The 13,205-nt window shown below is 39.1% G+C and overlaps 1 protein-coding gene across 2 annotated transcripts in view; it reads right to left on the bottom strand.

Annotated features, from left to right (window-relative positions):
* Positions 1-11,762, bottom strand: part of LOC140481662 (protein O-glucosyltransferase 2-like) — a 54,267-nt gene extending 42,505 nt beyond the window's left edge. The window contains exons 1-5 of one of the 2 annotated variants that reach the window (XM_072578211.1): positions 11,266-11,762; positions 7,862-8,067; positions 6,561-6,766; positions 4,876-4,953; positions 3,991-4,163 (exon numbers count right to left, since the gene is read on the bottom strand). In XM_072578211.1, coding sequence (XP_072434312.1) covers positions 3,991-4,163; positions 4,876-4,953; positions 6,561-6,766; positions 7,862-8,067; positions 11,266-11,444 — 842 coding nt within the window. In that variant the 5' untranslated portion in view covers positions 11,445-11,762. The remainder of the gene's footprint in view (positions 1-3,990; positions 4,164-4,875; positions 4,954-6,560; positions 6,767-7,861; positions 8,068-11,265) is intronic. The other variant, XM_072578209.1, reaches the window with a different exon arrangement.
* Between the last annotated feature and the right edge of the window lie 1,443 nt (positions 11,763-13,205).

Genomic DNA, 13,205 nt, shown 5'->3' with positions numbered 1-13,205 from the left:
ATGCACTCATGATGTCACCTCGCGAGGCAACAAAGTGTTTGCAGAAAAACACACTGGCCCAGCAAACGAATCCACAACTTCATATCTCTTATGGCCCCAGTTATTTCTTCCCTTGCCTCCCACAGTATCCTGGGATAGATCCCGTCTGATCCTGGGGACATGTCTGCCAAAATGTATTTCAGGACACCCAACACTTCCTCCTTCATTATGTTGACCTGTCCAAGAATATTCACACCTCTCCTTAATCTCAACATCCCTCATGTCCCTCTTTTTGGTGAATTCTGATGTAAAGTACTCATTAAGGACCTGACTCATTTCCTCTAGCTCCACACGTGACCTCCTCCTTTATTTTCGAGTGGCCTACACTTTCCCTAGCTACCCTCTTGCTCCTAGTACATGTACAAAATGCCCTGGGATTCTCCTTAACCCTTCTGGCCAAGGACACTTCATTGCCCCTTTCAGGCCTCCTGATTCTCTGTATGAGCTCCTTCCAATTTGTCTATATTCTTCAAGGTCTTTGTGTCCCTTTTTTGACTAAACTGATAACTTCCCCTGTCATCAGAGGTTCCCAAATCCTGCCATTCCTATCCTTCATTTTCACAGCAACATGCCTGTTCTGCACTCTAATCAACTGGTCCTGAAAAGACTTGCACAAGTCAGATGTGGTTTCACCCTCAAACAGCCACTCCCAATCCAGATTCTCCAATTCGGGCCTCATGTGGGTATAGTTTGCCTTCCTCCAATTCAACACCTTCACCTGAGATGCACTTTGCCCTTGTCCATAAAAGAATCCAAAATGTTTTGGAATTATGGTCACCATTCCCAAAATGCTGCTGCACTGGAACTGTGATCACCTGGCCGGGCTCATCCCCCAATCCCAGGCCCAGTATGGCCCCCTTCCTCATCGGACTATCCACATATGGGAAAGATTAGGATGGATTTGTTGACAAGAACTTCAAGAATAAATCAGTTATAAAAGTGTTACCTCTGTAAAAATAAAAAGAAAATGACTTGAAGACCTCGTGTCTAACTTGACAACTGCAAATATTACAAAATACTGCAGTTGTATAAAATATTGAAAGCCTATTGTGATATTTAGCGTGTTCCATGTTAAAATGACCAACCCTGTTTATTCAACAGTTCAATGCACACTGCAATTAGATGCTATATAACAAAGCTGCATGCTGCCTAGATTTAATGACATGAAAAGAGTTGACACTGTGCCAATTACGTGGAGTTAAAGGCTGGCTCAGCAGTATACAGTGAATCAGAAATATAAACATCAACTGGAACTTATTTACTTTCTATGATCTAAATTACTGCAGCAGTATAACTTCTTGATGTCATTAAATTTGTCTAAATATTTACCTACATCAGATTAATTTGAGCAAAACACAACATAGAGCAAAGTGAAATATGGCACTGACTTTTTTTTAATATTGATGCTGAAATAGAATAATGGGTTAGAGTTAAGCATGTGATAAGAACACCACCTCGAGGTATTGCAAGGAGTGTGCAGACACAAAGGCCAGCAAGTTGTGCAACATCACTAGCCAGCGTTGAGCAGAGCTATTTGCCAATAGGAAGGAAGGTTATTTAGCCAGCCTTTAGGCATTCAGAGAAGTGCCAGCTGCTGAGTGGCTGGCTTAGACAAAGTTCTTGATGGTCTCAGACTCCCTCCACCTCCCCCAGATCCAAGTTCAGCTGCCATTTCTCTCACCCATCGTGAGGAGGTGCCCAGTTGCTCTGCTCATTGGCTGGTGCTACTTGTGCAATCCTTGCCCTTGCATTTAGTCTTTGCCCTGCTCCCAGATTCTTTGGCCCAGGCTCCAGCGGATGTGCAGAAACTTGGCCCTGGCAGAGCCATTTACATACAGAGAGACAGTGACATTATTATGCATGCAGTGTAATGACATTGGCTGCACATGCACAGATGCATCCTGGCTTTGGGATGTCTGCTGTCCTAAATCCAGATTCACCATTTCAACCAGCTGGACGAGTCCTAACTGTTAGCATAAAAATGACATGTCTGATGATTAACTGCTAAGATTTTGAGCATCTTTAACTCCTCAGGAAGTTCATTCCACACACAAATAAATATAAAGAGATTTACTGGAAATCCACATTGACATTCCTTGCAATAAATCATTGATCAATTGGAACAAAAGATTGCTCTTTGGAAGCAGAAATCATAATAGGTACGGAGACCTCTCTTTTTTAGAATGTTTAGGATGATTGGCCAACATTATTGGATAGTTCCTGAAACATGGGCATTGCCTGTAATTAAACCAGCTGAATTGATCCTACAGATGTTTCTATTTAGGTTTGCATCAGCCAGCTAAGATGTTATATCCCAACAGAACAAATACTGTCTGAAAGTCTTATGTTTCTGTAAAGCTAGCCAAAATCATGTGTATTTCTACTGCCATCTTGAGTTGTCATGTTTGTTTATTGGCACTCAGGTTAAGTGGGCAATGAAGGGTTAAGGCAAAACTGAAATACATAATTTGCCTTAGCACACTGATTATAGAGTCATAGAGCACAGGAATAGACCCCTTGGTTCCAACCAGTCCACACATAATCCCAAACTAAACTAGTCCCACCAATTTGCTCCTGGCCCACATCTCTCCAAACCTTTCCGATTTATGTACTTATGCAAATGTCTTTTAAACATTGTAATTGTACCCACATCCACTACTTCCTCAGGAAGTATGGTGGCACGGTGGCACAGTGGTTAGCACTGCTGTCTCACAGCACCAGAGACCCGGGTTCAATTCCCGCCTCAGGCGACTGACTGTGTGGAGTTTGCACGTTCTCCCCGTGTCTGCGTGGGTTTCCTCCGGGTGCTCCGGTTTCCTCCCACAGTCCAAGGATGTGCAGGTCAGGTGAATTGGCCATGCTAAATTGCCCGTAGTGTTAGGTAAGGGGTAAATGTAGGGGTATGGGTGGGTTACGCTTCGGTGGGTCAGTGTGGACTTGTTGGCCCGAAGGGCTTGTTTCCACACTGTAATGTAATGTAATGTAATCTAAAATACAAAGTTCATTCCACGTGTGAACCACCCTCTGTGTAAAAGATTTGCTTCTCACATCTTTATTAAATCTCTCTCCTCTCAACTTAAAAATGTGCCCCCGGGTCTTGAAATACCTCCCCCCCCCCCGCGCTAAGTCTGGGAAAAAGACAACTACCATTAACCATATCTATACCCTTCATAATTTTACAAATGTTTATAAGGTCACCTCTCAACCTCCGGTGCTCCAGTGAAAATTCCAGCCTATGTAGCCTTTCTTTATAACTCAAACCTCAATAGCTGGCAACACCCTGGTAAATCTCTTCTGAACCTTCTCCAGCTTAATAATATCCTTCCTATAACTGGAAGACCAGAAGTGGACACAGTATTCCAGAAGAGGTTTCACCAATGTACTGTGAAACTTCAACATGATGACCCAACTCTGTAGCAAAGGTCTGAGCAATGAAGGTAAGTATGCTTCAACCAGCCTGTCAAGATGTGATGCAACCTTTAAAAAATGGTGTTCCTGAATCCTGAGATCCGTCTGCTCGACAACACTACCCAAGGCTCTGCCATTAATTAGATTAGATTAGATTCCCTACAGTGTGGAAACAGGCCCTTCGGCCCAACCAGTCCACACCGACCCTCCGAAGAGTAACCCACCCAGACCCATTTCCCTCTGACTGATGTACCTAAAACTATGGACAATTTAGCATGGCCAATTCACCTGACCTGCACATTTTTGGACTGTGGGAGGTAACCGGAGCAGCCGGAGGAAACCCACACAGACACGGGGAGAATGTGCAAACTCCACACAGATAGTCACCCAAGGATGGAATCAAACCTGGGACCCTGGTGCTGTGAGGCAGCAGTGCTAATCACTGAGCCATCGTATAGAAGTCCTTCCTGTTTATTGGTTAATTATTTACATATTGTCAATTAAAGTTAATTTTAAGTACTGCAATTGTAAGTAACATCTTACCGTCCCATAGTTTCTAGAACCGAATCAGTAATGTCATATGTAGGCATGACAATATCTTTTGTGTTATCTGACCCACACCAGGAAAAAATAGGGTGAAGCTTCTCAGTAGTTTTTCTCTTTTCTAAAGGCCAGTCTCCGAGGTTTACAAAGAACTCTACATCTTGTATTTTTACCTGAAAGTAAAATATATTAATATGAACACACTGCATCAATGCTTTATTGGCAATTCATTTTTGTTAACCTTCTGTTGGCAGTTCTTCCATTTTACTGAGATTTCATTATAGCCAAACCAAACATCAAATTGTGACAATTTTAAAAGATCCTTGGGACTTAAACTATCCACTGTATTGGAAAAATAACACCATTTCTTTATTCAAGAATTTAACTTGAACATTCTTACATAAGAATGGGCAATAAATGCTGACCTAACCAATTATGCCCTCGTTTTGGGGTGAATAAAAAAAAATTCCAACAAGCTTTTTATGAATTCTCCATTAAACATGTTATTATTAAATCTGAGATTCAAAGAATTTTGGTAACACAACACTACAGGTCATTCTGCTATAATGCATGTTTCATTAATGCAAATGCACTATAACACGATTGATGAACTGGGGACAGTGTTTCTATAGCGCAAATGTTTAAGGCGTGTATTAGTTACAAGATGATTCTAGCCCCATTAGTTTAACTGGTGCTGCAAAACCACAATTTTCTTATAACATGGTATTGCATTACTGTATTGTAGCAGAACTGACTGCATCATGGAATATGTGCAAAGACTGGTTAATGTTAGCTCAGCTATAAAGTCACTAAACAGTAAAACAGGATTGAGGGGCCCCTGCTCATATTGGGAAAAGCTGCTTAAACACAAGCAAGAATTCTTACCTTTCGGATCAGAGACAGCAAAATGGAATCCATGAATATTCGAAAACCAACATGTTCTCCAGACGTTTTTACATAAACCTAAAAGAATGTTAAAAATGCGATTAATTTACTTATTAAATCAAATGATCATGAAATTTTATGCATAATAGAAAGTTTAAAAGATATGGAACAATAGACTAATTATCATCACACCCAGACCCTTTGTGCTCTGTCTTCATGGTTACAACATTTTCCTTTGCTTCATCATTGGTGGTAGGTATTTGAGAGAACTTGATCTCACTTTTTGGAATAGTTTTTCTAAGCTGTTTGGTTTTCCTTTAAAAAGTTCCCACAAAATATGACTCATCAAATTAGTCTCATAGCAACTCCCTGAAGTCTCTGTGTGAATTGGCCCCCATTTTATCCCATCCTAGTGCAAGGTGTTGATGTATTTCTATGAAATAAAGGGGGGGGGGGTGAACTTTTCAGTTTATGATGTTTGATGACATGATGCTGGTGTTTTGAACAGTATACTGTACAGGTGATGTTTCTTCACACTTACGTTGTTGATTTGTTTGAGTTTTTTTAATCAGTAAACACAATCTGGCTTATACCACGAGTGATGCATGTGTTATAATAAACTGTGTGGACTGTTTTCTTTCTGAGAGATGTGTTACGTTTAAAAACTTCAATGATTAAAAAATGTTATTTGAGAGGTCGGAAGACAGAGATTTGACAGTACTTAAAGACATAGTGGAAAGAGAGAGAGACAAACACAAATCAATATTGCATGATTTGATTTTGAACTCTTAAATAACAAAAAGGGACAGGAAGACAAAAGTGAATGGGTAATTTTTGAAAAGGACAGAAATGGAGACAAAATCTAAAAACACGGGAAAAATAAAATAGTGAAGGAGAAAGGAAGAATAAATAAACAGATAGAGATAGGGATCCAATTAGATAGAAAGAATGGCAAAGTGCAAGAGAAGGTAGCAAACAGAGCAAAAATGGGGATTGTGGGACCACAAAGGCTATCAGTAGACAAGACATAGAACTGTAGTGAACAGGAACTATTGGTGATTGCCCCAAAAGACGACAGACATTATGACCGACACTGGAGGCTGTGGCCTAGTTTCACTCCAGTCCCATGACTCCTTGGGTTAAAATGAAACAGAAATACTTTTTAACAGTTTCCAAGATGGCCAAACAAATAATTTAATTACATCAAGTTTTAAATAAAAAGGTATAACAACTAAGTTTCCTTAACAGACACAATTATTTGGATATTAAACAAAACTTATTCAATAAAGATGCAGTAACTGGTTAAAATGCATATCCAGTAATATGCAAGTGTAAGTGTTTATCCCTCTCAACAACCCAAAACACATGCAAACATAGACATGCTTTTCAGGAAAAGAAACAGATTGCTCTCTGTAAAGGTTCACAAATTAAAAAAAAACACTGAACTTCAGTAAATATATGGTACAATGTTTTGCATAAAATAATTTCACACTGAAACTAATTAGAACTAACCTCATGTGACAGTCAACATATTCAGGGTATGCAGATTTCCAGTCAATACAACATATTAATGCATTGTAAGAATATTGTTTTGAATGAAATCTGGATCACCTTTCTGAATCTCTTTCCACAAGTATATATTTAGCATTCTGTTAAATCTGTAGACAAAACTTCAACAGAAATACCTTGTTGTCTTTTATTGTGTAATGGCACAGACTTTGCCTTTGACCAAATCTTTTCTCAATTTCTGTAGAAATTCTGTCTGGATCTACGAAAGGAAAATGGGCCAAATCTCGCTGTATCTGTGAAAAAGACTGTGGACAGTGCATGTCCTTGTACCACGTGGTTCCATCTTCTTGTGGACAGTCACATGATTCATGGTAAACATGGCCTATAAAGACAAATTGCACTCACTATTATCATTAATCTCCCAAAATAGATTTTTACAGAAAATCAAAAATCACCAAAATAATAATTGCATCAGTAAGCTCTTACTTATGTACGAATGACTAGTGAATATAAAGTTTTAATGTTATTGAATTTAAACATTAACTCAAATCAATGAAAACTTGTCAGAGCTCAGAGTATGGAAACATTTACAGCAATAAGATCAACTGACAGGCAAAATTTTACACTGTATGGGAAACATTTCATTTATAGCATATTAGAGCATCATAATGATGCTAACTTATTAAAATAGAAAGCATTATAAAAAGTGCCCTTAATGTCTTCCTGCTGCATGTAAAGTAAAATATTGCACCAGCAACAACCTACAATAGCAATTCTGTAACTGATGTGACAGATGCAAAGGTCTAAAATATTACCCTTTCAAGTTAACAAACGTCTTAATGAGTTTTGAAAAGATTTGTAGCTCAGGTTGAGGTTCTGGATGTAGGTTTGCTTGCTGAGCTGGGAGGTTCATTCCTAGACATTTCGTCTGGAACGTCACTAACCCAAGGAAACCCAACATTTAATAGAAAGCAGGCTATATCATCAGTGCTTCCTTCAGAGGCTAGCTGAAGATGTTACCTAGTATGGTGACAAAACGCCTGGAAATTAACCTTCCAGCTCAGTGAGCAAACCTACATCAAGAAGCTCCTTAATGTAATGTTCAAGACAAATAATACGGCAGATTCTCTCACAACTCGTCCACTCTTATTAGGAAAGCTCCTGCACTCAATAACTAACTTCCCCATTAATATTTTAACAGTGTGATATTGCATTTGGGGAGAGGAGGAAGTGAGTAACATGCATGGAACAGGGGTTTCAGGCAAAGATACAATGGAATTGTAGACAAACAGTGGGCAACAAAAGCTGGTCTTCACAGCAATGCCCACATCCCAAGAAAGGATAAAGAAAAAATGAAGTCAAACAGTAAATATTGCAATTCTTCTTCTCCAGCAAAATTTGGCCCAGTATATTTATATTCCGATGTATTACATCACTGCAGTGCTTCATGTTAATTATATCGAGAAACCACAAATACCTTTTAAAACGTATGGTGACTGAGCAACATGTTCATCTTGGCATTTAACCTCAATTACCAAACCTCTGTAGCTTGAATACATTCGGTATCTGACAAGAAACGATCCATCTTTCCGGTCCAACACTTGTGTCCAAATCCTAGTAAATTGCTCGCCAGGGGAATAAATATTTATTGTAAATGTATTTCCTCCTGGTGAAGAAGTAAAGCTGATGGGAAAGGAGTATCATTAACACAAAGAACAAGACAAATGGACATAACTCATTGTAAAGTACACATTAAAAAGATACATAGGCCAGAACAGGTTTTTGATAGCCACAACATCAAAATAACACAACTACAAATCAATTTGTAGATCTTGACAAACGTAATTTTGATCCAAACGTTTTATTCAAAAACTCCAAAACTAGTGTACAAGTTGTAAATACTGTGATATTCTCCTCCCCAATTTTGAATACTAAAGTTTGTTACACATGACAGCATTTTTATCTTTCAAAACCCAATGTGGAATAACAAACATTGATTGCAGTCTGTGAAACCAATGCCTATACTACAAGGTTAATAAATACAATAAAATTGTTACCAATTGTGTGATATTACATACAGTACTGGATTGGAAAAATAACACCATTTCTTTATTCAATAATTTAACTTGGACATTCTTACATAAGAATATATCAATTATGAAAAATCATAATATTTTCGCGAAGGCTCATTAGTTAATAAATTATCTATTTTAAAATTACAAAAAATCAATGATGCACTCATTTCCCCCCCAAAAAAGACGAAACAAATCCAGTTATGATTTTGGCTGTTACAGAAGAACACAATATCCAGTGTCAGGCTTGGCTCACTGATACCACTCTCACCTCCATGTCTGAAAGTCAAGGTTCAAACCTCACTCCAGGATTGTAGTAGATAAACACAGCTATCATTTCAGAGAAAGGTAATAGCCTAGTGGTATTATCATTGAACTTTTAACCCAGAGACCTAGGTAATATTCTGGAGACCCAGGCTTTAATCATGCCATGGTAGATAGTGGAAATTGAATGTGATAGAAATCTGGAATTAAGAGTCTAATGGTGACCATGAATCCAGTGTTGATTGTTTGAAAAACTCATCTGGTTCACTAATGTCTTTTAAAGAAGGAATCTGCCATCTTTAACTGGTCTGGCCTACATGTGAATGTGATTAACTTTTAACTGCCCTCTAGTCAATTAGTGATGGGCAATAAATGCTAACCTAGCTGGCGATGCCATCATCCTGTGAAGTTTTTTAAAATGCAGCACACTTCTGAGAGAGAATTAGACTGTGCTCTTATCTGTGACATTAACACAAAGTCCAGTTTGCTTTCTCAGCTGTGAAAGAACCTATTCAATCAGTTGAATAGCACAGGAACCTTGATTGACCAAGATACTATGTTTACCTCTCAACGTCAGTAAATCAATTGACTTGCTGCTGCAGAACCTTGCTGCTTGCAAATGCCTGCTGCATTACCTCACAATATTGATTATACATCAGAAGGAATGAATTTACTGTAAAGTGCTCTGGGCTGTCTGGAAATCATGACACTATACAAAGGCAAACTCTTTCTTTGATTTCGGAAAGCGGTAGCGGATTGGGTATGACTCTGAGCATGAGTGAGCAACGTTTAAAACTGAAACGGGAAATTGGGGATTGGACAAAGGAAGAGAAATTCCTTACAATATGGTGACAAAGATATGGTGACTCAAATATTGAAAGACACTGTTTTGCTTTAAATTTCTATTCTGTATTAAATACAATGGTCCTTACCTTGTATTAATTATTATGGTCCTTACCTTATAAATAAATTGTTTATATTTTCTGCATTTGCTTTTCTCTAGAATCTAATCACTAATGTCCTCTCCTTAGCAGCATAACATTGGTATATATCAGAGTTTAGTTGAGTTCATTTCAATACAAGCCGTGGATTTGTTTTTCAGCTTGAGATTCATGCCTTTTTCTTACCAGTCCTAAATTTCCTGACCTATTCTTGGGTTTCCTTAACCTAATTGAGACCATTTAAGGTGTGAAAATACACATTCAAGAGTGACTACTTCATATGTTCTCTCTCATCCATTTGTCTTGATACTATCCCACAAATATGGAACTGAACTTGGTTTGACTTGACAGACTTTGATTTTCACTCAGACATATTTGATACCAGGATGCAACAAACCTTTTACAGTTTTGGTAAAATACAGAAGTTTTTTGAAGAGATTTTGGCTTCCTGCAAACCAACTACCTGATTTGAACTTAACACTTGTATACATAAAAGAAATTTTGGATCTGGAGATCTCTAACTGCTTTGATATCCACTCACCAGAAAGCAAACAAAACTTCAAACCTTTACACCAGTGAGTGCTGAACACTTTAATTTGTTCCAAAGTTTCAAGCTGCACTCTTAAGAAGAATTATTGCCAGATTATTACTTAAATTTTGTGCTGGAAAAATACACTGAAATTAATTGATCTTAATTCTGGGTGATGTTAATCGAATATAAATCATGATTGTAAATCATGCTATAGCATTCTTTGGCTAATTATGTATCATTGAGTTAAACATCATTTTAACATTGAAAATCAAAATATTTAATCTGACTTTTTAACAGTGCTTTTTATGACATTATAGTGCTCAGTGAAAACAATTGCTAAAATACCATAGGTTATATCTAGATTAGGATGACTGTGCATGTGAAAGAGAGAGATGGAGAGATTACATATCTAACATATATAGAATTCAACAAGGTAAGCTTTATTTGACTGAAATTACTCAGAAAGAAATATGATCTGTTTTCAGAGCACTTTGATGTTTATGCTTTTATTGTAGTGTGTGAGAAACATATACATTTATTTCCCAAGTCTGAAGCAAGATAGATTATGAGATCATGTAGTGCATGAATATGAATACCTTATTTGATTTCGTATCTGGTACCGAGAGCAAACAACAGGTACTTCACTAGTGGCAGAGTAAAATCAAACAGCAAGATGATTTGACACAAGTTTCGTGGAAAATACCTTGAAACTAACAACATGTAACCCTCTCAGAAACAAAAATGACAACTAAACTTGCAAAAGAGTGTGAACAAGGAGAAAATATTTTAAAAAGGCAAAATGAAAATTTGAAGCATGATTTCATTTTTGGCTATTCTACATCAAAAATAACATAGGAAACAGTATGCTTGTATTTTAGATATAGATAGTGCTTTCTTTTAGAAGACTGTTGAATTTTCATTATCATTTTAGATTTTTGAAGAGTAGAATGGGTAAAGTTTGCCAAAAAAAAACTCAGTAACATTGGTTTCCTTGAATGTTCTTGGTAAGTTTCCACTTCATCCTAATTATAAATTGCTTTACAAATAAAAATGTAAAGCATGCTTTACTTACTTGGCATTGTCCTCTGTTACTGCCTGAATATAGAAATATCGAGCTGGAAGAACTATGTTTGCCTCCAATCCAGGTCCCCAAACTAAACTTCGCCTTTGACTTACTGTGAGTGCACTTTCAACTGCTAAGTTCGTTATTGCAATAAAAAAGAAAGTACCAAGTAACCAATTTTCTGACATAGTTAAAATAAGTTATCTTATAGATTAGAAAACAAGTCGACATTAGTTGACCAGACTTGAGGTTTAGTTTACGAATGCAGACTGAGAACGGTAACCCTTCACATTCAATTAACATTTGTTCATTTTGACCAAACTTGAATCGACTTTAGATCTCGAAGATGTGGCTATGACTTTAATCAGCATCATTTTGAAATCTAACTTAGGGGAATACCCAAAGAAGGGAGATTTAACTCCAGAGGAGACACAGCGAACCCATCCCCCCACAGAGAGAGAGAGAGAGAGAGCGTCGCGCATTGACGGAGAAACCCTACGACGATTCTAGGACAGCGCGTGCGCAGAGACGCGATGCTCACTGGGAAGCGTAGTCTTTCTTCCTTTGGCGGCAGCGCGTGCGCAGAGACGCGATGCTTACTGGGAAGCGTATCTTTCTTCCTTTGGCGGCAGCGCGTGCGCGGAGACGCGATGCTCACTGGGAAGCGTAGTCTTTCTTCCTTTGGCGGCAGCGCCTGCGCAGAGACGCGATGCTCACTGGGAAGCGTAGTCTTTCTTCCTTTGGCGGCAGCGCCTGCGCATGAAGGTAGTTTTTAATTGAAAGGAAGCAGCTGCCCCAGTGTCCCCATTATGGGGGTGACTTTAATCCGTTATAATTGAGAGATAGTAGTATCCCTCTCATCCCGCCGTCTGTCTGGGGGGGAAGGGGCCGGCGAGTGTGGGCCCTGAGTGTAAGGCCCAGGCCCTAGCCCTCGGCGGGAGCGGGCACAACCGGCCGCCGCCGCCGCCCCCTCAGTCGGTTTGAAGCAGCGGCCTCCGCGGAGTGTGTCCGGCACCTTGGAGCTGTACTCCCTCTCGACAATGAACGCTGTGTCTTATTCCCGGGGACCGGCACTAACTGGCCGGGCCGGGCCGGGCCTGTGCTGACAGGACGGAGCTGAGCTGAGCCGAGCCGCTGGGCATCAGGTAACCTTCACTTTACAGCCTCCAGTCCCCGAACCCTCCGCGTCGCCGCCGGGAATGTCTCTGAAACTGCGGCGGCTGCACATCTCCGTCAAAAATACTGATTACTGGAGATACTCGGCAGGTCCTGAGGGAAAAAACAAGAGCCAACGTTTGGGGTCCAGTACCTGACCCTTCATGATCTGGGAAGTCTGTTCTCTTCATGTCTCTCCTTTGGTTTAACGGTTTGTTTTAGGGTTTAGGGGTTTGGCGGCAATTCTTGTCAAACGGGCTGTCGGTCCGGAGTGAGCACAACAAGAACGAATAGCTCTCCTTGATCAGAAGCAGAAAGTGCTGGAGAAACTCAGCAGGTCTGGCAGCATCTGTACAGAGAGAAACAGAGTTAACGTTTCCAAGCCTGTCTTCAGCGCTGAAAATTGTTCTTTGGTTAAATATTATTCTTTTTTATTGCTCCGACTCCCAGGTCTAAATCCAGACCGTGTTTCACCTGCTTTTGCTTCAAGTGTGTTGTTATTTCTTTCCACTATAATTTATTAACAAGATAACTTTCATTTCTGTTCTATAACAATATACAGATTTGTTATAAGTTCAGAAGGATCAGTACTGAAGAAGTGTCAGTGGATTTGAAATGTTCTTTCAGCACAAATGCAATAGGACCTGCTGACGTTCTCCAGCAATTTCTGTTTTTGGTTCAGAATTCAAGTATCTGCAGTAGTTTTGTTCTATTTTTAGCTGTTCTTTATGGTGCCTTTAAAGTAGTAAAGATCCCACTATGTTTCATGTGTTAAAAATCATACAACACAATTG

The sequence above is a fragment of the Chiloscyllium punctatum genome, chromosome 9, assembly GCF_047496795.1.
Source record: "Chiloscyllium punctatum isolate Juve2018m chromosome 9, sChiPun1.3, whole genome shotgun sequence".
NCBI classification, from domain to species: Eukaryota; Metazoa; Chordata; class Chondrichthyes; order Orectolobiformes; family Hemiscylliidae; genus Chiloscyllium; species Chiloscyllium punctatum.
Note: the sequence above shows the minus strand (reverse complement) of the source record. Positions and strands in the feature narration are given on the sequence as shown.